The sequence below is a fragment of the Phodopus roborovskii genome, unplaced genomic scaffold, assembly GCF_943737965.1.
Source record: "Phodopus roborovskii unplaced genomic scaffold, PHOROB, whole genome shotgun sequence".
NCBI classification, from domain to species: Eukaryota; Metazoa; Chordata; class Mammalia; order Rodentia; family Cricetidae; genus Phodopus; species Phodopus roborovskii.
In genome coordinates, this window is record NW_026126514.1 from 24,388,302 (window position 1) to 24,414,046 (window position 25,745).

The window sequence follows — 25,745 nt, forward strand, 5'->3', positions numbered from 1 at the left end:
GAAAAGACCCTTATTGCAGCCACTCAATTATTCAAGCATTGGCCACTTGATTTCTCCTCCAGTACAACTAACAATCAGGGTTTCTGTATACCATCCCCGGCTGTCCTGGAACTTGCTCTGTAGACCAGACTGGCCACGAAATCACAGAGATCTTCCTGCCTCTGCTTCCCAAGTGCTGGGATTAAACACATGCACCACCACCCAGCCTCCAGAGGGTATTTTCATAATTACCTATCCATTGGGAGCAACTAGTCTTCACAATCTGATTTGTTGAGAGACAAATAAATTACTTGCCAGGAGTTCTCATTAGTTTTGCCTCGTGCTTGTTCTACAAGTGTTTAAGAGTGTGGGAATCAGCCGGGTGGTGGTGCACACCTTTAATCCCAGCACTCGGAAGGCAGAGGCAGGTACATCTTTGTGAGTTCAGCCTGGTCTACAAGAGCGATTTCCAGGACAGCCCCCAAAGCCACAGGGAAACCCTGTCTCAAACAAACAAAGTGTAGGAATCATAGTCTCAGCTGACAGTCCCCTAAAAACAAGTTTCCATTAGCCAAGTGGAAATAAAGTCTTGTGATGCCAGGGATGGTGGCAGGAAGTTAGGTCTTCTTCTGGAACTGCACAAAGTCCTTGGATATAGCCAGCAGGTGTCCCTACCAAGCTATGCAGTCAGAAGGACTTGGCAATGACGAAAATGAGAACTTGATAGTAACTTTCCAGGTTTCTCTCTGTCGTCTAGAGCTTTCTCCAGCAGCCTGGGCTTCCAAAGAGAGAGATGCCTTTTGTTTGCTTCCCTTTGAGGGCCCTCTTCAAGCATGTCATGAGTCTTGAGTGAGGAATGGGTTCATACTTCATTTTCTCCAAGAAAATCTAGAGCCCTCACTGGTCTACTGGATGCTCACTTTTCACAGTTGAGTAACACTGGTGAGATATTCCTAAAATACTGGGTCCAGGTATACACACTGCCCCTTTCCAGAAGTTCTAACTTTGGGTACACACTAAAGAGTCTCCCCTATGGCTTTTTGTAACAGCAATTGTTCCAAGTCTTAGTAGGCAGAAAAGCCTAGGTGGGTGGTTCTGGGTTCTGACTGCAAGAGAATTGCTTATAGAAATTTTTCTGGATAGATATTCTAAAGCTTTTCCATTTAGACTCTAGACTCTGGAGCATGCATGGCACTGGTGTTTAGTCGTAACTGTTGTTTTCTTGGGCCCTTGGTCAAGTCTTTAAAGCTCGCTGAGAACCCGTTTCCTTATCTGTTGAACTCATAACCACTCCCTTCCACTCAGTAACTTGTTCTGGAGTATGGAACGTGCTCTCTGGAGTGCAGTGGAGATTCAGGACTACCATTGCCCTGCTGTTTTCTTCCTGGCTTCTTCATTCCACCCACACTTCCATCAGCTATCTCCAGCATCTCCATGTCCCCAACACCTCATCTTCCTAGGTTCCAATCTGCTTCTGCTCCATGGGGTATCCAATGACAACCTGAAGTATTACCCAACCCTCCCTAATGCCTTCAGGAAGGACCTTCCTGATTGATTGACAACAGATGGCCACCATTCTGGTTTTAAAGATCCCTCTGATGTTCAGCCTCCTAAGTCTGAACCCTGCTCGTGTAAGCTCACAACAGGACAGTGGGGGTTTTGCTTTGGGCCCTTCTGCAGGTGTCACTAGGAAGACAGACCAAGATCAACACTTCCTTTGTTGTTCCACTGTGCCTTTAAGATTCTGGGGCCTCTTCTGTGTCTGTCTTTCACTCTGCCTCCTATGTCACTACTATAAGGATGGAAAAATACAGCCTAACTCTCCAATGACCCCAGGAAGCTAGAAGTTTAAAAATACTAAATACCTTAAATTCCAGACCCTGCCCTCAGCCAGTAAATAGGTGAATGGTCATACTCCGCTTACCTGACTTTGTAACTACTTGTGAAACCCGCACCCCAGTGACCTAACCTAACTGCCATTTGTCACCCCACCTAGGAGCCTGCACAAATGCAGACCTCCAGGGCTATAGAAAATTGATTGGTCTATAAAGCGCCGGCTTGGATTGGTTTACAATGTTCGGGCTTTGTTGTAACCCTATAAAAGCTGTCTCAATTCTGTACTCAGGGTCCTCAGTCCTCTACCCCTGCGTGGCGCATGACTGTGGACCCCAGTGCACTTGGAATATAAAAGACCTCATGCTTTTACATCAAGACCACTTCTCGTGAGTGATTTGGGGTGTCGCCTTTCCTGAGTGGGAGCATGAAGGTCCACACTCTGCGGGTCTTCAACAATACTTTCCCCTGGAGATTCACACAGGTACACACACCTGTGGTTTGAAATATTCTTTATTTGTAAACATTTGTGTTTAAAATAAATGAACCCTGCTCACAATTCATATACTGGACCCAAGACACAGTGCACAAAGTTCACCCATCCCAGGAAGATACGGGGCTCAGGTGGCGGACCAGGGTGAGCTGATCTCCAGAAATGGGCAGGCAGGCCAGGAAGGCCTGCTGAACAGTCAAGGCCATGACACAGCCCAAATCCAGAACGGAGTGAGCACAGGCGCACCCCAAAATCCCAGCCATCCTGCTGCCACACTTCAGAGCTGTGACCATGGCTCGGAGCCCACAGAACCCCAACCCCATGTTTTCCCTTCCAGAACCCTTAGGGTACTTTCTTGAGGGGCTGGGACAACAGGACAGTGACACTTGCCACAGGTGAGACCCGGTGCCCTGTGTAAAGTCTCTCAGATCCCTGGCTGAAGGCATTCTATTCACCTCCTGTGTAATGCCACCTCAATCTCGCTGCCCAGGAGTCAGTCAGTCAGGGTCCCGTCTCAGAGCCAGCTCTCTACCTTTCTCAGCGAACAATGCACCATTCCTGCTCTTGCTTTCCCTCCACCAGAAAGCCTTTGTCACCTGTTTCCTGGTTTGCTAAGTCAGGAAGAAATTTCCAGTGATTCCATCCCCAACCCCCCATTTAGGAGGACTGAAAGGGTATAAGGCTCCTTGTCTTCACATCTGTGCCCAGGATCCAAAAGGTCCTTGGCTGGCGAAAGCTCAGTCAGGGCCCAGTTTTTTTCCTGGCTTTGGCTCCAGCCCCAGCCACGCAGTGCATCTTGGGACTCTTCTCTTACCTGAGCTCCTCCCACCTTGGGAATATAAGAATGACCCCTAGCATGGGTTTTTTTTTTTCCTTGTTGTAGGGGACTCCTTCAAACTACCCTTGGCCCACGGGGTTAAAGAAACTTCCTGAGCGTAGACCTCTGGAGGAGGGCGCCCTTTTCCCTCCCTTGGTAGTTACTCAGCAATGCCTGCTTAATAAGGGGGCAAGAGGAGGGAGTCCTGGAAGGCAGGCCGGCCGGCACCAAGTCCTTCTGCCCACGGCTGCCCTCGCTCCCTGTTTTTAAGGCCCACAGACTCTGGAACCCAGGAAAAACAACTCCTGAAGGCCAGGTTCGACGAAAGAATAGTGACGTCGTGGCTACGTCACTTCTCACCTGGGTAAATGTTCTTACACAAGAGGCCCTGCTGCCACCACAGCCATCAGTTTCATGAAGTGCCCTCTGCCTTTTTTGTAACCTTACCATCTAGGAGCGAGCCCTTCACAACTGCTTTTGCTTTTTTCTAGAGCTTACAGTGTCTGACCCCAGGACTCCCCCTTCCCTTTAGCGTCCTCAGGCCCTGATCTCCATCTTTAAATTCAGGAATCCAGGTGAAGAGGTCATGTACTCTGCATGGGAGGTAGAGAATAGAGGTGACTTGTCCTTGCCACCCCTCATCCTTAGGTTTTCTTCCCTGCCTCGGGACTCCTCACAGGTCTGTAGGCAAAGGCAGAGGAGGCCAGCCCAGGCCTGAGGACCAATGAGTAGTGTTCCCTTCCCACCTCAGCATTCTACTTTCCCAGGTCACTGGGGAGGCAGCCCATGGCACAAGGAGGGGCTATGGGGAGGGGAGAGGAAGCACCCTGAGCCTTTGTCCCACCCAGAGCAGGGTGGGCCATCCTTCCCTGGGGCACAGCCTCGGACCATTCCCTTAGGCAGAGTCTGGAAGGAAGGGAGGGAGGGAGGGAGAGAGGAAAGGAGGGAGGGACTGCAATAGCAGCTATGGGCAGGACACACAGGCAGAGGAGGAGGAGAGAGACGCGGATGCAGAATACACTGGAGGGAAGTAGGTGGAGAAAAAGCAGAGTATACAGATGCACTAAGAAATGAGTCTTTAAGTGGCCTTGACTCCAGCCTTGACCGTTGTCCCAGGAGCTTGGGGTGGTGAGATGGTCACAGCACATTCTGGGATCACAGCAGGCCTGTGGCTGGGACATGAGCTAAAGGCTGCCACCCCAGGGTAGAGGGGCTGGGGGGCACAGGCTGCTCGGAGGGAGGCCGTAGCAGAGCTGCTCGCAGGGCCAGGCAGGGGAGTAGCAGCTACTGATTTCAACAGGGTCATCAAATGTAGGGACAGCAGTAGGCAAAGTCCAGGCTCCCCTGCTTCCACAGGCCTCCTGAGGGAAGGGAGTTTCAGGGGCCGGATTCCACACAGGACCCTCAGCACCAGCAGGTCTTTGGAGAGTTCGCTGGGCCCTCAGCTTTGCCTTCCTCTTCCTCTAGCTCTGCCAATGCTAGCTCATTGCTGGCACGTGTTCGGAGACCATCCAGCTCTTTCCTGTGGGCCTGCAGCACCAGCTCCGTCAGACGAGTGAAGGACTGGGAAGCCAAGGAATATAAGTTAGTCCAGTGTCCCCTTCTCTGCTTCTGGTAACCCCGCCACTGCCCAAGGTGGAAGGCGGTCTCTCATCGTCTCTTGGCTCCTGTCGGCCATCTCACCCACCCCCTCTTCTGGGCTCAGCCAGAGACAGGGCAGCACCCCCCCCCCCCCCCCAGGGTTCTCACCTCTTTAATGTTGAGGTTGGTGCAGGCACTTGTTTCGTAAAAGTCCATGCCATACTCCTTAGCCAGCTGCAAGACAAGGGCATTTCTGAAAGAGACTCAGTGAGGGGAGGGAGGCCCATACCGCCTGGGATGTGCCTCTGACATAGCAGTGATATAGTGACTCAAATGGGAAACTGGGGCACTTCCTAAGACATAGGCTGGCATAGGATGGGATAAGCTGTCTCACCAATACACCATTCCATTCAAGTCTCAACACACACACACACACACACACACACATGCGCGCATGCACGCGCGCACACAGGCATGCACGCACGCGCACACACACAGGCATGCACACACACACACACAAACACACCCCACTACATCAGGACACAAAGACAACAGCATATGGCACATAAATGACAAACATGGGCTTTGAGTGCAACCAAGCCAGTCTAGGTGCCCAGCTACCACCAGGAGCTATAAGACCCAGAACAAGCTACTATTACCATTCTCTCCAAGCCACAGCATCAGCCTCTACTAAAGGGGAATGGTTGTGTCTGCATCAAGGGTTATGGGATGATTAAACGGGGCCACATAGCTAAGAGCTACATGGGTATTGCTCGATAAAAACTGCTACTCTTGTAGGGTTTGTCTCCACTTTCGCATTTTAATGACGTTATATTATTTGTTATGCCCCCTCAATCAATTTTATTTTACATTCTAATGGAATGCTATTGACTAAAGAGGAAGAGAAAAACTCTGGAGGCGCCCAGAGTGGGTGGATGAGTCTTGCCTCGGAATATCAATCCTTCTGTCGTGTGGGAATATGGTCTCCCTGCACACTTGGTTATGCTTTGACCCTCTCTGTCCTGATGCTTGTCTGTCCTGGGACTCTTCATTCCCACACTTTCCAGGCATGTGGAGTCAGGAAGTCAGGGTGTGGAGAGGGTGGGGTGGGAGACCCTTCCTTACACCAGTCCTGTCCCCCCTCTCCTTCCCATGAGTCCTGTCTCCCTCCTGCCCCCGCTGCTATGGGGACCCTGGTCATGTCCTGAGGATCAGAAAGCAATCTCTCAAAGTTGTCAGCTCCCCAGTGCTGCATGTGTGAGGGGCACCGCTCCCAGGACAGGCCGGCAAGTGCCACAGAGGCCCCAGAGTGGGACTTCACATACCTGCTGCCCCTGCTCTCTTCCCACCTGCCGTTTCTGCTCTTCATCAGCCTTATTCCCTATGAGGATCTTCTGGACGCCTTCGGGTGCATACTACGGACAAAATGGAGGCAGGCCTAAGTAGCGCGCCTCTTCATTCCCAGCCTCCCCATACGGTCTCCACCACCCTCCATACCACCAAGTTCAAGATGGAGGCTGACTCCCAGCACACAGGAGCCCCTGTCCCCACAATTTATTACCATCAGTCAGCCTTCATCTAAACATATTAAATGCAAAATAAATGATTCATAAGTAACTTTTATTATATCACATTGCAATTTTGCTATTATTACTGTTGATTTTTTTTTACCGTGTCTAATTTATATATTTTGTCACAGATATTCAAGACTAGGGAAAGCCAGCATATAAGGGTTTGGTACTATCTGTACTTCTCAGCTTCCATGGGGAATGGAATGTCATGGGGACTGTAATACCATGGTTGACCCTAAGAATGTCACAGGGACAGCTTAGGGTAGAAGATGCTAAAACAGATGCCTCATTGGGTTGAACAAATGTTGTTGTAACTGCAAAGGACACTGGACTTGGTCTAGACTTTACTTGACAGATGAGGGATTGGGGACCCAAGGAGCTGAAATAGCTTGCCAAGGCTCCACTACGTGCAGATCTAGTAGCCCAGACTTGTAATTCCATCTGCACCTAAGGTTTTGAGAAAGAAGCTACTCTTGAGGCAGTCTCAGGACTGATGCATGTCCAAGAAAGACATTGCTTCCAGATCCTAGAAGGGTATAATACATAAGGGTACGGAAGCTTCGGCTTTTTTCACATGACTTACCCAAAGACCTCTATCCAAAGTTGTAAAAGGCAAGATTGTTTTGGCCAACACGGAGAGCTTGTTTTATTGCCAAGGCCCTTGTTTTGCCTTCCTCTGAGGTACCCTCCCCCCATCCCATCAGCGAGGTGGCATCTCCTACCTCATCCACGTCACTGACCCACTTCATGATGTGCTGATAAGAGCGCTCACTGCTAATGTCATAGACTAAAAATATTCCCTGGGAAAGAGGGAGAAAAAGAGAGACAAACTCAGTAAAATGTACTGTCATGGGGCCAGACTGGTGGCCCTTATATGCCCAGCCTACTCTCCCCTCTTCCTGCCTATAATGAGGGCCCCTCAACACACAGACATGCTTCCTTTCCCTCAGATGTTCATAGCTGCTACTCTGCAGGCCCATCATGGGATTCTTTACTTTGTTGTTGTGGTTGTTTTTGAGACAGTGTTTCTTTGTAGCTTTGGAATCTGTCCTGGAACTCCCTCAGTAGACCAGGCTGGCCTTGAACTCACAGAGATCAGCCTGTCTCGGCCTCCCTAAGTACTGGGACTAAAGGTGTGCATCCCCGCCGCCCAGCTTCTTCATGGAATTCTTAGATAGGAAGGAAGGTATGGCATGATTTGACCTGGGCCTGTGGCTTGGTGTAAGGGGTCAAGAGTGGAGGTTGTGAGGGTGAAGAACCCAGCTACAGCCTGTGGATAACTGCAGAGCAAATAGTGGAAAACGGAGTTTACCCAGCAGGCAATTCAGTGCTAGAAGTGTGGAGAGCAGCTTTCCAGCTCTAACCCTGAAATGGTGGCTCACCTGGGCCCGCCGATAATACTGTTTTGTGATGGTCTGGTACCTCTCCTGCCCTGCTGTGTCCCTGCAAGAGAAAGCCAGTTGCTCAGAGAAGGGACCAGGAAGACAGAAGATGAAGGAGTAGCAGGAGCTAGGATTCCCCGGTGCCTTAGGAGGAAAAGCTGGGGGATTTTAGGATGAAAATTTAGTAGTTCTCTAATCCCCAAGAGTATCCAAATACACCTGAGTCTGCAGTGTGAGGCAGGCCTGGTCCTAGGTATGGGCATAGACAAGGCCAGCAGGGTCTTGGCCTCTCCTCAGGACCCACAACCTGACCAGACCATAGACAGCTTCTCCAGAACTCAGCCACTGTGGCCATGCTTGGACAGATGGGAGGATCTGTCCCACACTCGGTGCCCAGGACATTACTAAAGGCAGCTCCCATGGGGTTCTGGGACTGGGAGGTAGCACCATAACTGTAAGGGCTCCCAAGACCTTGAGGCCAGAAAGCCACAGCAGCCCCTGGTGGCTAGTAGTGGAAACTGCATCGTGTAGTACAGAGGCGCTCTGAAAAACAAAACAAAACAAAACAAAACAAAACAAAACAGTCCCACTCTAAGCCTGCCATCAGCCTTGCAGGCTTAGCCACAGTGGTACAGCTCCAGAGTAAAGCCCAATTCAGAGATAAGCCCAGGGCATTTATTTTACTAACGGCTTCTAACTTATTCCCTTTGGTGACTCCCATAGTTTGCTGAGATTAAGGTTCATAGAACAAGGAGTAGGGGTTTCTGATCTCACTCTTCATAGAGATATACCCAGTTATCCCAGATAAAGCTTAGAGGATTTTACAAAAGACAGTGGCACTCAGGCACAGCTCAGAGGCCCCCCCCCCTTTACCTGCCTCCTCCTGCTGCCCAACTCACCAAATCTGTATCCGTACTTTGATGCCATCTACTTCGATGGTCTTCATCTTAAAGTCGACACCTGGAGAGAGCAAGCGCGTTAGGAAGGGCTCCCTGGAAGAAGGCCTGAGGCACTCATGTGGGAAGGATTTCACTTTGACTTAATGTGACAGAGAATCAACCAGAGGCAAGCACCTTCTCTAACATTTTAACTCTAAACTGACCCTAAAGAGCTCTGGGTGGGGAATCCATTTAACTCATGCCTTCCATTTCCTCAGCAGTAAAAAGGCGTTGCTAAGAAGACCCGGAGACATGCAGCGCTGGCTTGCAGCATTCTGCGGCAGCCCTCATTGACCCAGTGCAGTGGGTGGCATGTAGCACGCACACAAAGCCTGTCAACCGATGAAAGGAAGCCACAGGAAGGCACAGGAAGCCCAGAGTTCTCAGGTTCCTCTCTGCCCAAGGCTCTAAAGAGTGAACTGCCAGTCATACCAAAGCGAATGACCCAGAGCAGAAACATGAGAGGTAATCTACAGTAAGAGAAGGCAACACCATCAGCAGCAACAGGCTTTAACTGTGTGCGCTGACACCAGAGAGATGCTCAGGTCACCATGCTTTTTCCCCGGCCCCAACTGTGCCCAGTGATTCAAGAGCTAGGTTTGTGTATTGACAGGTTTGTGCATTTTCTAAAAGCAGGTCACGGGGTATCATAGTCCACAACCTTCGACTGGAGATCATGGGAAAGTTGTGACTATCCATCACTGGTGCATATTGGGCCCAGAATGTCCCAAGGGTGCCAGCATCTCCAGCACCACGGCCTTGCTACCGTCACGCCTGGGCTTTGCCAAATGGGAAAGCACGTTCTGTTATCCCCCCTGTTCCCAGCTTCCACAAAAACAGACTTTATAGTCAGCCTCTTTCCTCCCACCACCAAGAGCAACCATGGTTTAATTAGAAGGGAGAGAAGGCTTCAGAATGGAAGACCTGAACTAAATCAAGTCGGTCAGATGTGAATCACTTGTCGCCTGCCTGAGCTGATTCATATCTACCCAGCTGTACTTTTCCAAATGGCATTCGTCCCTGTGTAAAGAGGGTGACGAAGAGGAAGAGGATGAAAAGAGAGGGACACCTGGCCCTGGTGGGAGGCAGCAGCCCGTTTGATCCCTCCTTGGACAAACAGTTATAAAGAATTGGCTTCTCCTCAGAGCCTGACATAGGAGGCAATCAAGAACCAAGAAGTTCTTGTTGTTTCAAAGTATGGCACCTTCTTCCAAGAAGGAACAGGGAATGTCCCTTGTAATAAACCTAGCTCACCCTCATAGCTTGGACAAGAACATGCCTTGCTCAAAGTAGTCCCAGAGAGGAGGGAGATAGATGGTTTTATTGCCTCTGTTCCTGAACATCCGTGACCATTTCCTTTGTGCCCTGCACAACACTTGGTCTCAGTGTGGGCACAGCGACAATGACCATGGCCCCTTCCCTTACAGGGGTGAGTAGGAAGGAAACAAAGGCTCAGATACCAAAAACCCTGCCTGCAGTTGGCACCAGAATGTACCAAGTTTCAAATAATCTTGTTTGATGCTGGAATACATGCTACCCCCTTGGGGGAGTGAGGGGAGAATTATGTGTTAACATGTGAACTCCACATGGAAGTGGTGATGGTTAATATTGTCCCCTTGACAGGATCTAAGATCGTAAGCCTCTAGGAGTGCCTGTGAGGGACTCTCTGGATTGTATCAACTGAGGTAGGGTGATTCACCCTGATGTAGGTGATACCACTACAGGGTTTGGGGTCCTAGGCTGAATAAGAATGTGGCAGCAAACAGGGCAGGAGTATTCATCTCCTTCTGCTTCCTGCCTGTAGATAACATGTCACAGTGCCATACATGTAAAACTAAAAAAGAAGTCTTCACTCTGTTTCATTTCCTGGTTTCCTGTGGGTGCTTGAAAGGAAGGGCTCTGCTCAAAGGTGAACATCCAACACTAAGGAGACCTTTTCCTTGTGAGAGAGGGAGGGATGCATGGTGTAGAAGCTGTCAGAAGGCACAGGAGGGACAAGCAGCTATGGGATTCACAGGGAGCCAGTGCTGGAAGCAGCTGCTCCCTCCCTTCAGAGCTGCAGGGCAGGAGTCAAGACGGGGCAGGTCTGGGGACTCCAGCCATCTCCACAGACAGCACTGCAACCTAGCCACTCCCAAATCTGTTTTCATATGTCTGAGCAATTAAAGGACTCCCTTTGGTCTATTCATATGCATTCATGTATGAAGGAAGGATTTTCCCCACCCTTTAAATATAAAAGATGTAATGGCCCAAGGGTCTCCAATGGCATGCACTCACGCCTCTCCTCTATGTCCCCACACACCCGGGATTTCCATTGTATCCATCCTACCAATGGGACCCCAGTCTTAGTCCATGTGCTGACTGAGGACCACATGGAAGAGCCCTCTACCCACTCTGTCTCTTGGCAGCCCTCCCTCCTGCTCACCCTCCTAACTTGTCGCTGCTACCTAATAAAGAAGAAGGGATATTCTCCGTCTACCTCCACCCCAGGGTTTGCTCCTGTCTGGCCTTTCGAAGGCAGTGATAAGATGCACACAGATTGGAGTTCAGGAGGTGTGAGACGAAGCCTGAGGAGTTGTATCAAGCTTCAGGGTCCATGGATTGTACCTCGATCGGTGAGCTCGTAGGACAATAGTTTTCGAAGTGTATTCTGGGCCTTGCAGCCTTATAGCATCATCTTGGACTTAGAAGGCAGGTGCCCAGGTCCTACTCAGACTTGGACAATCAGCATCCCAGAGTGAAGCCCAGCAGTCTGTTTCAACAAGGTCCTGGGACATTTCCATACATCTTAAGTCCGTCAGCTATGTGGTTTAAAAGCTTTGCACCTGAACCAGCAGGGAAGGCAGAATGGGCAGTCTCAAAGTGTACTTGGCTAAATTTAGGATTACCCAGGAGACTTTTTTCTTTTTTCACTTTAATGCAGTTACTTGAAAACATAATAATAAAAAACAAGGAAAAGAAAGAAAAAGAAGGGACTGGAAAGATAGCTTGGCAGTTAAGAGCACTGGCTACTTGACCTGAGTTCAATTCCCAGCAACCACATGATGGCTCACAACCATCTATAATGAGATCTGGTGCCCTCTTCTGGTCTGCAGACATACATACAGGCAGAATGCTGTATACATAATAAATAAATCTTTAAAAAAAGAAAGAAAAAGAAGTATGGGCACCTTAACCAGCCTAAAATCTACTAAGTTATAATGTAAGAAAGACCTGGAAAGAACATTTTTAACAGCACTGTGTGGAGCAGGGGTTCTCAACCTTCCTAACACTGCAACTTTAATAAGTTCCTCATATTGGTGACCCCCAACCATAAAATTATTTTCATTGTTGCTTCATAAGTATAATTTTACTACTGTTATAAATTGTGATGTAAATATCTGTGTCTTCCCAATGGTCTTAGGTGACCCCTATGAAAGGGTCATTTTATCCCCAAAGGGTGGTGACCCACAGGTTGAGAACCCCTGGTGTAGCATATGACAGAGAGTTAGCTAGAGGGAAGTCTGACAGTGTAATGTAGGGGAAAAGACATTAGTTAGCCCTGGAAGATCTGGGTCTGGAACCTGAGTTGGGCACTGGATGTATGACTATAGGAAAGTCATTTCTCCCAGGTTCCATTTTCTTATCTGTAGACTGAGAATACCACTTGCCTCTTAAGGTTTGCTGTGGGCATAATTAAACAGTGAGTGTATAACACCTAACTCATGCTATGCCTATTCCTACTGTGGTGATTTAAATGATAGTGTTCCCCGCAGGCTCAGGTGTTTGAATGCTTGGCTTCCAGTTGGTGGCGCTGGTTGGGTAGCCTTAGGAGGTGTGGCCTTGTTGAAGGAAATATGACATTTGGTGTGGGGCTTTGAGGTTTGAAAAGTCCTGGCACCTTACCAGTGAGCTCTCTCTCTGTCTCTCTGCTTGCTGCTTGCAGTTCAAGATGTGAGCCCTTAGCTTCTGTTCCAGACACTATGTTTGCTACTTACCATGATGGACTCTTATCTTTCCAGAACCATAAGCTAAACCCTTCCTTCTATAAGTTGTGTCAGTCATGGTGTTTTATCACAGCAACGGAAAAGTTACTGACACATCTACTTTCCCAAACCTGAGAACCCAACACAAAAGGGATTTTACCAGCAAGAGCCTTGCAACTCTGCTACTCTTGCCAGCATTGAACCTCATGAGGGAATTTTGAGATGCAAATTCTCAGGGCCCAGACCTGACGGATCTTATGTGTACTGAACCTATAGCCAATCCTCAGGCAGAACCACACCCAAGGCTCTTAATAACACTTGTCTTTATTTAAAAAAAAAAAAAATGAAAGAAAGAAAGAAAAAAAAAAAAAAGAAATGTCTCTTAGCTACAGAATCCTAGGGAAGCAGGTAGGTGTGGAGGTTGCTACTGTAAGGAACAGAGAGATCAATCTATTCATGCCCCCATGTCCTATAGTTGAGTCAGAACTGGAAAAACCTGTCTCTTAAAAACCTCTGCCCAGGATGCTCTCGACTCAGCCAGTGGCTTCCAGCCTGAGCCTGAGGAATCATGTTGCTTCTTCATTTACACTCAGAAGTGAGGAAGAGGGCATGCATGGCACAAGCCCATTGCTATGGTCCCATTGCTTACACTCCTCTCCCTTTCATTTGCTGAAATGCAGTGATGTTAGTAAGGTACTCATGTAGACAAGGCCTTCACAAACGGACCTCAGGGTGGTGCACGCCTTCAATCCCTGCACTGGGGAGGCACAGGTAGGTGGATGAAGGATGAGTTTGAAGTCAGCCTGTTCTCCATAGTGAGCTCTGGGCCAGTCAAGCTTACATGGTGAGACCTTGTCTTGAAAAGCTCAAAACAAAACAATAACAACAATATCAATTTTAAAATAATAATAATAAAAGAGACCCTGAAAGTTTGTTAGCCCCCTTTGCCTTCTGCCATGAAGAACACAGCTAGGAGGAGCCATCTGTGTAGCAGAGGGAATTCTCAACAGATAATGCATTTGCTCGCACTTTGATTTTAGGTTTCCCAATCCCCCAACTATACATTTCTGTTGTTTATAAATTACTGGTCAAGCTGGGCACTGGTGGTGCATACCCTTAATCCCAGTGCTCAGGAGGCAGAGACAGGGGAATCTCTGAGTTTCAAGGCCAGCCTAGTCTACTATAGAGCAAGTTTCAGGACAGCCAGAGCGTTACACAGAGAAACCCTGTCTCAAAACATCAAAAGAAAGAAAGAAATTACCAGTCAAAGGTTCTTTGTTACAGCACCTCTCATTAATAGCCACTTTAATATCTTCATGGAACTCTTTGTTCTTTGAGATAGTTAATAACTCCAACAATTCTGTGTCCCTAAAAGATAGGTTACAGCAGTATAAAGAGACAAATCATCTCTGCAAAGAACCAGCCCAAGTTCTGGGAGCCCTGGGAAGAGAGTCAAGCAGTTCTCAAAGCCCAGGAAGCTGCCTGCCACATGGTGCCTTTCATAGCCAGTGTCCTTCTTGGATAAGGCTAGAGATTCCTCTGCTCGTGGAATTAGGTTTGGGTGCAGTGTGCTCTTTGTGGAGAGGTACCTCCTGACTGAACGGTGGGTTCTCTGGTGACTCACAAGGTGGCCTGGCCAACGAGGGCGAGGAGGGCTAGATCACTAACTTCAAGCCAACTCCTTCCAAGCCAGTATAGCAGCACACACACTATTCTCAGCTACTCAGGAAGCTGAGGCAGGAGAATTGTTTGACCTCAGGAGTTCTAGGACGATGAAGACAACACAACTCTTGAGAAATCTCTTTGGAAAAAGAAGCCAGACAAAGCAGAAGGCTTATCCAGGCCCTGTCAGGAGGAACACCAGCTAAAGGAAGCTAGAGAGGAATAGAGATGCTATATCGTGGTATTGGGATCAATTTAGACCAGGCTCCAAGTTCAGCCTCTGAGAATCTGCACAGCCATGCAGCTTTGCTTAGTGATGTCTGAGAGTGTGTCAAGACTTCCAAAGGAGTCATAGCCTGTGACTGTTCACTGCTGCCGAATGGCTTCCCACGCTGGTAGGCATTTGGAGGAAGAGTTAAAAACAACGTTCCCTATCTTTACTGTCTCCTACTGCTGTCTTCGAGTCCTAACTAAATATAAAGCACCTAAGGGCCAGAAAGCATATTTTTGACTTTTTTGTTGTTATTGTTGTTGATTGCTTTGTTTTTTAAGCCTTTGCCTCTCTGTAAGCACTGGGAATAAAAGCCCCTCTCCCAGAGAACATAATGAAGGACATATATGCACCTGTGACTCAAGAACTGAGTCATGTTTCCTGCCATCTAACAGTGCTGGGCACACGGTGGCTGTGGCTTGGGGAGCCTCGGGCCTCCTCTCTTCCTGGTGGGTTGTGGCTGTCTGGCCTCTACCCTTGGGACATCTATCTCCACAGTACCTTCCAGAGACTGCCAGGCCAGAGTGTGGTGATAGTACAGCCATCAGTGACTGGAAAAACAGTCGAGGCTCTTCTCTGGGCACTAGCATCTGGGATGACACAAGGGCAGGGCAAGAGACCAGACCTGGTTTCCAAACTATCCTAAGGGCTTGCTGGCTCTCTTGTTTAGCAATGAAGAAAGGCGGAGCACATCAGGACTTATCCGGGACTCTTCCCGTCCACTGCTGAAGGTGGCAAGGGCAGCCCTCAGAAATGCTTGCAAGGACTGCATTAAGGACACAAGGGGTGGTCAAAGTTCGTTTTCCAATTCTGTCTTCATCACCAGTGACCCTGTGGTCATGGGAGGGCCGGACAATCCCAATGTCAGAAGATTCCTGTAAAGATCTTGCCTGAGATAACATATAAAACCCTAACAGGATCAGACACGGGGCTTTATGAAATGCTAGCTGAAGACCTTACCAATCTCCCCCAGAGAAGGAGAATGCAAACTGTCCTGGTTAGTCCGCTTTGTTTTTCAACTTGACACAACCTAGAGTCACCCAGGAAGAGGGAACCTCAGTGGGAGATTTGCCTTGTTCAGATTGGCTTTGGCCACGTCTGTAAAAGACTGTCTTCACTGGTGGTAGATGTGGGAGGACCCAGCCCACTGTGGGCAACACCATCCCTAGGCAGGTAGGCCTGGGCTGTGTAAGGAAGCGAACTGGGCATAAGCTAGTGAGTCAGTCAGTCAGTGACATTCCTCCACCAGTCCGTTTCAGTTCCTGCTTGAGTTCTTGCCCTGAATTCCCTCGATGAGGGATGGTGACCTGGAAGTATAAGCCACATAAGCCCTTTCCTCCCCCAAGTTGCTTTTGATTAGAGTGTTTCATCAAAGTAACAGAGAATACAAGAACAGCAACCAAGAGCCATAGCCTGGGCAATGGAAAGAACTCTAGGAAGCTAGGGAGAGAAGGGAAAGCAGAGCAGAGTTCTCAGGAAAGCAAAAAGCAAAGACCACCAACTGTGGAACCCAGGGGGCCCCAGAGTCTGACAAAGCTAAGCAGTGTCTATGGGTAGCTCCAGCCGGCACCTCATGGGTTACTATCAGGTGCCAGCTTGCCTGTATACCAGTGGCACACACTTGAGTGGAAACAGGGCTGTCTCTGGATGCCAAATGTTATCGCCATGATCAACCATAGCCTAAAGGGCCAGCTGTGTGACCTGAGCCTTCTCATTAGCAATGGAGACGCCACAGAAGGAACAATTTAATACAACTGAAACCCAAAGCAGACACCCAATCCCTGGGGCCATGCTGGCTCCAGTTACCAAGTGTCAGTCCCGTGAATGCCCTCATTCTCCACCCTGGCATGACACTGGCATGTGCTGGGCATGTGCAGCTCCTACCGGCTGTATCGGAGGTCACTTCCAAACAGGTCACCCTGAGTAACACTGAAGCAGGTTTTAGGTTGAGGCAGACTCAGTGGAAGGGAGGCTGGCTGACTACATACAGGCACCACAGTCACCCCAATTTCAAAACTCCCTCTCAGCTGGCCGGTGGTGGCACACACCTGTGCTTTTAATCCCAGCACTCAGGAGGCAGAAGCTGGGGGATCTCTGTGAGGTTCAAGGCCAGTCTGGTCTACAGAGCGAGTTTCAGGACAGTCAGGGCTGTTACACAGAGAAACCCTGTCTCAAAACAAAAACATCACCAAATCAATCAATCAATCAACCAACCAACCAACTAAATCTCCTCTGAGAAAACAGCTCCTCAGGATACCAATAATGTCACACACCTGAGGGGCCTGTGAGAGCAGGAATAACATATACAGGGAGAGTCAGAGGCTGAGCCAGAGAGGATTCAAGACAAAGGCCCTCAGAACACAATCGGTCCAGGGAAAGGATGAGAACACTGTGCCCCAACCTGTCACTTGCATCCTTCTGCTTTCTGTCTGGTGACTCTTACCTCACTCTGTCCTGGACCACATGCTGACTGACTTTCTCCTCTGGAACTGCAGACCTTCCCTTACTCTGGTTTTGTTCTGAGGAAAAGGTGCACACAGAACTCAAGGCAAACACATTAATCACCATCATAGCATCTTGCTCTGGAAGTGTCAGGAAGCAGAAAAATAAGAAGGTGCCCTGGTCTAGACAAAATCCCAATCCTCTGATTCACTCCAAGGTTGTGTTTTAACCTCCAGAGTACTGGACTCAAAGACTCTGATTCCAGTGTCTACTTACCGGAAGTTCTGGAAGTCTCACAATGATATCCTAGTTCTCTTTTGTTTGTTTTTTGAGACAGAGTTTCTCTGTGTAACAGTGCTAGCTGTCTTGGAACTCTCTCTGTAGACCAGGCTGGCATTGAACTCACAGAGCTCCTCTTGCCTCTGCCTCCCGAATGCTGGGATCAAAGGCATGCACCATCACAGCCTGGTTTAACTGTTCTTTTTTTAAAGCTCAAACACATGCACACATTTGTGTGCCCTCTAGCACACGCCAATAGTAATTGATTAAATTTTTATTACATACTCATTTTGTGCATGTATGAATACCCACATGTGCCTTGGTAAGCATGCATGAGTGTGCATGTATATGCATGAGTGCTCGCACATGTGTGTGGGTGTAAGGTGGAGGATACCTTGCAGAAATCAGTTCTCTCCTTCTACTATGTGTTCCCAGCAACTGTACTTGGGTCAGCAGGATTGGCAGCAGGCACCTTTACCCACTGAGCCATCTTGCCTGCTATTATAAAAAAAAAATTTAAGTAAAAAAATTAGAAAGGGGTGGTAAACCATGATAATGACTGGAGGCCTTTCCTTTCACTCAAAAGCTTAAAGGCTCAGTCTTTGGGAACATAGGAGCCTAGAGTCTATCTATTATCAGAAAGTTTCCCTGTCAAACACGGAGTCTCATGAGTCCAAGAAATTTCTTACTCCAGGGCTCTCTGGCTGTTGACATGATCTAGCACACACACACACACACACACAGAGAGAGAGAGAGAGAGAGAGAGAGAGAGAGAGAGGGAGGGAGGGAGGGAGGGAGGGAGGGAGAGACAGAGACAGAGACAGAGAGACAGAGATAGAGGCTCTGATCCTGATAAACCCAGCTGCATTGGAAAGGACAGGGCCTCCAGACACAGCCAGGAAGGGTTATGGTGTGGTCCTGCTGGTCCCAGTAAGCTGAGGAAGAGCTGCTCCCTCTGGCACCTTCCCCTGACCCCTGTCCCAGGAGGAATTGACAGCCTTCAAGATCCTATTCAAAGCTCACTCCTGTGGAGCCTTATCAACTCGCCCAGAGGAATTCCCCACTGGGTGAGTTCAAAGCATTGGGACATCCTATCCCTGTTGCATGGTAACATCCTGGTTGTTGGAAGCCTGGCTCCCAGTGACCCTGTGAGCTCCTAGAAGGCAAAGTAGCATCTTATGTGGCTCATCTTCTCTTTGCTTAGCAGGAAGGGAGATTCATTAAATAATATTCAACAAAGTTGAATACATGCAAGAAAAGAAATGAATGGGACAGTGAGTAAATGGATACATGAATGGATGCTTTATCTGCCAGGAGCAAGGAGCAGCCAAGAGACAATTTTAATCAAGGAAGAGCAGTCAGGGAATAGGCCACATTTCAAAGCCCCATGGTGCCCCATCAGTAAGTCTCAACAAATCTCCATCAAAATGGCGAGAAAAGGGTAGCCTTGGGGTCTTGTCCTACTGGTCCACATCTGGCTTCCTCAATCCTCAGCCCTAGACTTCCCTCAAGGGATGTTCAGAGGAAGCAGAGCCCTCTTTCAGGTGGGAAGGCGTACATCCTCTGCCCTTTGGCTTTCAGGAGAGCAGTTCCCTTTGGTAACCTTTGACCGGGTTTCTGGGATGAAGGGCCTGCCCAAAGCAAGTTTGGAAGAACAGAAAGGGAAGGGTTCAAGTATGGCTCACCTGCAGGGGAGACAGCAGTCACTAGTTGTCCTAAACATCTTTTTAAAGTAGGATGGATGATTAGCTCGTACATCCCCAGCAGAAGGAGTTAAATGTGGAGGAAGCCCTGGGCCCTCCTTGACTGAACTCACTGAGCAGGCACAAGAGCCCAGGAGAAGCCAGAGGCTCGTTCAGGAAAGCAGCAGTTTTACAGGGAAAACAGGCACAAGTATTAGATTACAAAAGTAGGCCCTCTGAGGAGACCCGGCAGTCGGGACAGAAGGGTAATGGCCAAATATTGACTTTCACGTTAAAAACCTCATTACCAAATTGTCTATGCAGAGGAGAGAGGGAAGGGTCAGAACCAGACTGTGCAGGGAAGCAAGAGAGAAATGGGTTGCTCAAAGCCATGGGTGAGCCAGCAGATCTGTGAGTGTGGTACAGATATGTAGGTCAGCAAGACTTTTGCAGGTCTCAGCTCCATGGACGGTGTCCTTTAGGGAAAAGGTAAAAGGTTGGGTCTGTGCCTGTGTCCAAAAGAGGAAGGAACAGGACGGAGGAATAAATGACAGAGAGAGAGAGAGAGAGAGAGAGAGAGAGAGAGAGAGAGAGAGAGAGAGAGAGAGAATGACGCGAGCCTAAGGCAGAGTCACCTTTGTCCTCCTAGGCTACCCAACTCTGTGGTATCCCTTATTAATATTCTTCCTTCAGACACACTGCTAGCACTAGAGCTGGGAGTAGTGGACAGAGGTAAAATACACCTAGCCTGTACCCCTGGGCTGTCAGATAGCTCCCCGATTCCTCCCCATTCACTGTATCTCCAGCCCTAGCATAAAGCCCGACACATCATGGCTAATTGCTAAATAAATAGTGCCCAGAGAGGTTGGGGAAATAGTTCAGTTCATAAAGCACAAACCACACAAGCATGGGGACCTGAGTTCAATCTCCAGCATCCAGACAAGAGGCCGGGTGTGACAGCACATGCCTGGAATCCCAGTGCTGAGCAGGCAGAGGCAGACAAGTTGGGTTCCCTGGCTAGCAGACCTCACTGAATCAGGGAGCCCCAGACCCCCAGGAGAGAACCTTGTCTCAAAAACAAAGGTAGACAGCTCTGAGGAATGACATCCAAAGTTGACCTCTGGCCTGCATGGGTACCGGTACATACATCACATACCCAAAATAGCGTCCAAATGCTTGAGTCTTCGAGTGATGGGCAGGATGATGTCATAGCACATTACTGGATGTTTACTCATCTCCATAACATAGGAACAATAAGAGTGACAGCAGCTACAATTTTATTGAGGACTCTCCCGAGTGCGTTGGATCTATTAACCTCCATAATCTCCCAGGCAACCATTAAGAAAGGTCCTTCTGATGTCTGCTGATTGGGACTGCAGAATTAAGCACTGAGATCAAGTGAGTGTTTGAAGGACTCAGGGCAGGCAAGGCAATGGAGGACGTGCAGGCCATTCATTGCCTGCGTTTTTTCCATTCTCCCAAGTGCTTTTCATCTTCCCTTCCTTTCTGCAAGGCCTGTGGGAGCAGAGTAGGGGGAGACGGGTCTCAGGCTGCCCTAGATCTGCTAAAATCTGATGGAGCCATGGAGCACAAAGACTCAGTTCTGGCCCTCCCAGTTCACACTGTCTTTGTACCCAGCTTCTCGGTCTAGAAACCTGCACATCTTGGGGACACAGCACCCAAACACCTGTCCAGTGTCTGTGAGGTCGCTTAGGTCCAGGCTCAGATCTGGCCCTCCTGGTTCTTCCTCCCCTCTGTCCCCCCAAGTCACCACAAACACCTGCCTTGGGCAGCAAGAGAAAACAACCTCCAGCCAAAGCAGCTGGACCGGTCCAACTAGAAAGAAGCCATAGCCTCTCCTCACTCAAAAAAGGGGAGAAGCCTGAGGGTGGCTTTTCAAACAAAAGGCCCAGGTGAGTCTACTGGAGGACAGACGAACAAGGAACCAACCTCTTGGAAATCCCCTCAAGCTAGCATTACACCCCAGTCTGGCCATCATAATGGGGAACACAAACATCCACAGAAGAGGTCTCCCTGCCTGGTCAGACAGCACAGCTCACAAGATACTCTTTACTTTTCCAGAAGTGTCAGGCTCATGGTTGGAAGCACTTCCTATTTCAAGAGAGGAAACCGAATCACAACGGGAAGGTGCAAGTGCAGGCAGCTGCTTGGTTCCAGAGAAACAGAAAAGAGCTGAGTGGCTCCTCATGATGGTGGCGACAGCCACACACCCTGGATGGGCCTCCTCCTTCTCAGATAACATCATCATAACATCATCATCTTTTAATTGTGTGTGTGTGTGTGTGTGTGTGTGTGTGTGTGTGTGTGTGTGTGTTGCAACAGGGTTTCTTTGTATGGCCCTGACTATCCTGGAACTAGCTCTATAGACCAGGCTGGCCTCAAATTCACAGAGAACCACCTGCCTGTGCTTCCTGAGTGCTGGGCTCACAGTTCCACATTATCAGCACCTTGCTAAAAAAATAAATAAATGAATGAATAAAGCTCCTTTCTCTTATTGCTAGGCCCAAGCCAGGCCCTTGATGGCCTCTGCTAATTGGACCCTACATTTTCTAGAGATGGTGCCTGGCCTTGCACTAAGAGGCATATGATTTGGCTTCACCCTCAAATTATTTCAGGTTTAGGAGACAGAGCAGAGCAGAGGAATGTTCTCTCTCCTAAAAACTCCCTTCCGCAGCAGCCAGACTGCCCAGCATCCCATGGACACCCACTCACTTCGCACCTCTGTTATCTGTGCTGTGCTAACGTTGTCCCATCTGGTTCCTTCCACTACAGGAACCCACCCACAGGCAACCCACACCGCAGCGCCCAGCTTCAGCCTTCCCTGCCTGGTGGAGTCCACAGGGACCTCTCCCTTTCTAACCTCCATTAGCAACAGCATCTCTTATCCAGTCCCTCACATCCCATTGGCTGCCTCAGGCACATCTTACATGAAGAAGGACTACAAGGCCTTTCGTGGGATCAGTGGCACAACTGTAGTCAAATCCTTCTATCGAAAGAGTGCTTTTCCAAGTACTTTTGGATGTTATCTCATTTTGGCAATAGCTCTTTATTGCCTGTGCTTTGCTTCCTCCATTAGATCAGAAGACTTCTATGGGCAGGTAAGAGTAGACTGTAATGTCAGTAGGATGCCTGGAATGGTCCATCATGGGAATACTCCTTTACATTAACAGATGACATAGCCTTTTCAGGAAACTGCAGGAACATTAATGTTCTGCCTGCTCTGCTCCCCACCAACCCTCACCTGGGAGCACACCTGGCACAGACCTAGAAGATGGAGAGGACATCGGCGCCTCAGTCTCCCAGGCTGGCTCTCTCATGGAACGTTTCTGGCTCTTATGTAAAATATACAGGAAAGTATCAAAGAACCAGCCAAGGTGACATCAACATGGGCCAAGAGTCTGAACTCTTCTTGTCTTGGCAGCAATCAGTGAATTGCCTTGTTTTCTCTATTCGTGAGACCAAACAAACGAGGAAAGATGCCTAGATCAACATTCAGTATGGATTCTCCCAAGCCTAGCACACAGGGAACACACGTTTTCTTAGTGGATAAATTGTGAAACTGAGCCGGCACCCCCATTTCCTTGGCTCTTCTGGCTGCCCTTTCCTTGGGAAGCTGTCCAAATCACCCAAGGAAACAGCTTCTCTGGACCATTCAATTCTTTCCCTTCAGTTGTAGTCAATGCTAGAAAACATGGCATTGAGAAGGCAGGGAGAAGCACATGCCCTCCATCAACTTTAAATAAAACAGCTATTAAGAAACCCAGTGGGGCAGATTTGAAGGGCTGGAGTGAAGAATGACAGATTTGTCTTCTGTGGACTTCAGCATCCTAAGGTGTCTGCGCATCCCGTGGAAAGGAGTACCTGTCCATCTTCTGATGGCAGAGAACAGACCCCAGGAATAGGTTTTAGGCCAATATGCCAAGGCTGGAATGGGAATGCTCCAGAAGTGTACCAAGAAACTCACTGATTCACCACTGCCCCTGAAGTAGTGTACTCTGGAGGGTTCCCGGGGAGGTCCCTACCAGCTGGAAGAAGATGGCTGAGGGAGGTTAGGAGACAGAAAGACAAGGGTTAATGGTTAGAGGTGTTGGGTGAAGGATGGTTCTCTTTTATGGGAAGCACAGCCTCTGCAGGGCCATTTGGTATTTCAGAAACAGGTCCCTTTATTCCTCTACTAAAGAAGGGGGCATATGTCTCCTGGGGGAAGCTAACTCCTCACACACTAGGCAGGAGTCCCAGGTCTTCTGTAGTGATGGGAACCAATCAAGCCCTCAAAGGAAAAACTCCAGGTCACACCTAGGACTTGTAACTATGACTCAGGCTGCAAACTACTGCTCTTCAGGCAAAATCCAGGCATACACATCTCCCAGCCCTTGGCTCATTGCAGACAGCTCAACAGCTCCTGGCCTCAGACCCTTGTCAAGGATAGTCAGGGAAAGTTTCTATAGAAGTAACCTGTTGCCCTTTGTCCCCAAGCCTGCAAGCTCTCTCATATCCCATCTGGCTCCTCAGCCACTCCCTGCCTCACTCCCATGACTTTCCCCAACATCTGCCTCATCTCCAAGGGCTCCCAAGAGGCATGCAACCCTCTCTCAGCCGAGGCTTACTGTCTGTCCCTTTCCCATCTATTGAAAATTGCTTCTTATTCAAACAGTGGTCCAACTCAAGCTCCTGGATCTCTTAGGAGCTGACTTTAGTGGACAAGTTTTGTTCTTTGGCTGCAAGTGACTTAATGAGAGCAAAGCACACAGGGAGACCCAGCTCAATGAAAAGGACAACCAGCACTCAAGCAGTGTCCCACTCAAGCTAAGTGCTTTACAAGCATTCATTCATTTAATCTGTACAGCAGCATCTCGGGAAGGTCTCACTATTAGACCCATTCAACAGATGAGACTCTGATGCTCAGAAGTGTAAGCCACAGGCAAGGCTGTCCCAGAGGGAGGTCTCCAGGTATGCTTAACCATGCTTGTCTCTTACCCACAAACAGGGCTCTGCCCCTGACTACAATTACCCTCACCACCTCTCTTGGCAAGGAGAGTGTTGGGGGATGAGTGTGAAGGGGAGAAAGAATCCTGAAGCTGAGAGCTGGTGCCCTCCCTTGAAGGCAGCAGGGTTCCTATGGGATGATCAGGCAGCTGGCAGGTTGTTTCTGCCAGGAGCCATGAGAAGGCTACTTCAGAGCCGACCAAGTCCTGGTACCCTGGAATCAGATTATGGGTGGAATCCCCTCAAGTCAGCCCTTCTAAAAGAGAGGGTCTTCCCTTGTCCATGAAGGAGAGACCACTGATTCGCCCCCAAAACAGTGACCCTTCTGGCCTTGACAGGGTGTCACCAGGCCTTTGTCCAGGTGTAAGGTATATCCTGTCAACTTGCTGACTCCTTGGTCTGCATGAACATTCCCGATCTCCCTACCCCCTCCTTCAAAACAGCCGCTAGCCTTTATTTTTATTTTTCTTCTTGAACGGTTGTAACTCTACCTTCTTCCAGGTGTGTTGTGGATTTACCTTCACAACACCCCTAGAAACTCTGTTCCTTTGACCAATGTCTCCCTCTGCCCACTCCCATCCTGGCTCCATATGGACTCACCCCCAGACCCAGGGTACCTCACTGACTTACTGACTGGTCCCCACCCCAATTTCCTTTCCCTCCCCTCTTCATCTGGAGCTGTGGGTGTATCACTTCACTGGCTGAGTCTCGTTGCCCCAGCCCGAGGTATCCTGGCCTACACCTGCCTCTGTCTTCTCATGTTGGATGGGGAGATCTCCAGCCAGAAGGCTGAACTCCCACCCCTAGTTTCTGGTTGCCGGCAGCGTGTACCCCTCACCTGCAGGAACCGAGGCTCAGGGCCCCAGTCGGGGAACCTCTCACCCCTAGGTGTACTCCCTCTCCCTGGCCTCCCGCGCCGTACCTTGAGGGGCGCATAATCCCTCCCGGGCTGGGGGATAAAGAAGCAGTCAGCGGGAGGGGAGGATGGGGCGCCCCCGAGCCACCGCCCCTTACCGATGGTGGAGATGTGTGAGGAGTGGAACTCGTTGTCGGTGAAGCGGCACAGCAGGCAGGTCTTGCCCACCCCGGAGTCCCCAATCAGCAGCAGCCGGAACAGCACATCGTACTGCTTCGCCATGGCAGGGACTCAAGGGGCCCGCGGGGTTGCGGGCGGCGGCGGGCTCAACCCCGCTCAGCCTCTGCCATCGCGGCCGGAGCCCAGGACGCCGCGGCGGTGAGAAGGAAGCGGCCCGGCCACGGCTCTGGCCTCGCCCGCTCTCTCGCTGGAGCGGGGAAGCGCGGCTGCGGCGGGAGCGGCGCGGGGAAGCTCGCGCTGGCGGGTGGTGGGAGGGGACAACCGCGGCTGCCGCCCCTGCCCGTCCCCTGCGCCGCCGCCGCCGCCGCGGCGGGAGAGGGGGAGGGGAGCGGCGGGAACCCGGGGTAGGGTCCCAGCTCGGCTCCCAAGCCCTAGGGTGCCAGGATCCAACCAGGGTCGGGGAGGGAAACGTTTGCGTCTTTCCACCCACGATCTGAGTGGCGGAGTTGAGATAAGCGCTCACCCAACCCACCTGGCCAACCTTGACTTCCCCGTCCCATCGCTTCTCCTCGAATCCCACCCCAACCCTGATTTTAGTCACTCTGTTGTCCCCCCACCTGGCACTGGCCCCTGCAGCGGCCTGGCCCCGCTTATTGGTGGCAGGTCCTCACCTGAGCTCATCCCTGGTTCGAAGGCCTTCATCAGGGTCTGGATTGGAACGCCCTCCCCTCCACCAACATTCCAGTGTGTTGCGGAATTTTCTCTCATTGCCATCTGGCCTCCCCACAAGAGAGTGACTTGTGTCAC

The 25,745-nt window shown here is 49.7% G+C and overlaps 1 protein-coding gene across 2 annotated transcripts; it reads right to left on the reverse strand.

Moving 5' to 3' along the window:
- Positions 1 to 2,309: 2,309 nt before the first annotated feature.
- Positions 2,310 to 25,745, reverse strand: Rab15 (RAB15, member RAS oncogene family). 2 transcript variants are annotated; one of them, XM_051196035.1, is made up of 7 exons: positions 25,610 to 25,745; positions 8,556 to 8,616; positions 7,657 to 7,717; positions 6,997 to 7,074; positions 6,029 to 6,118; positions 4,872 to 4,937; positions 2,310 to 4,685 (listed from the first exon to the last, which is right to left on the reverse strand). In XM_051196035.1, the coding sequence occupies exons 1-7, from the start codon at positions 25,710 to 25,712 to the stop codon at positions 4,527 to 4,529; spliced, it is 618 nt and encodes a 205-aa protein (XP_051051992.1). In that variant the 5' UTR covers positions 25,713 to 25,745; the 3' UTR covers positions 2,310 to 4,526. The 2 variants fall into 2 exon arrangements, with proteins under 2 accessions (XP_051051992.1, XP_051051993.1); XM_051196036.1 differs by lacking the exon at positions 25,610 to 25,745 and adding an exon at positions 24,917 to 25,265.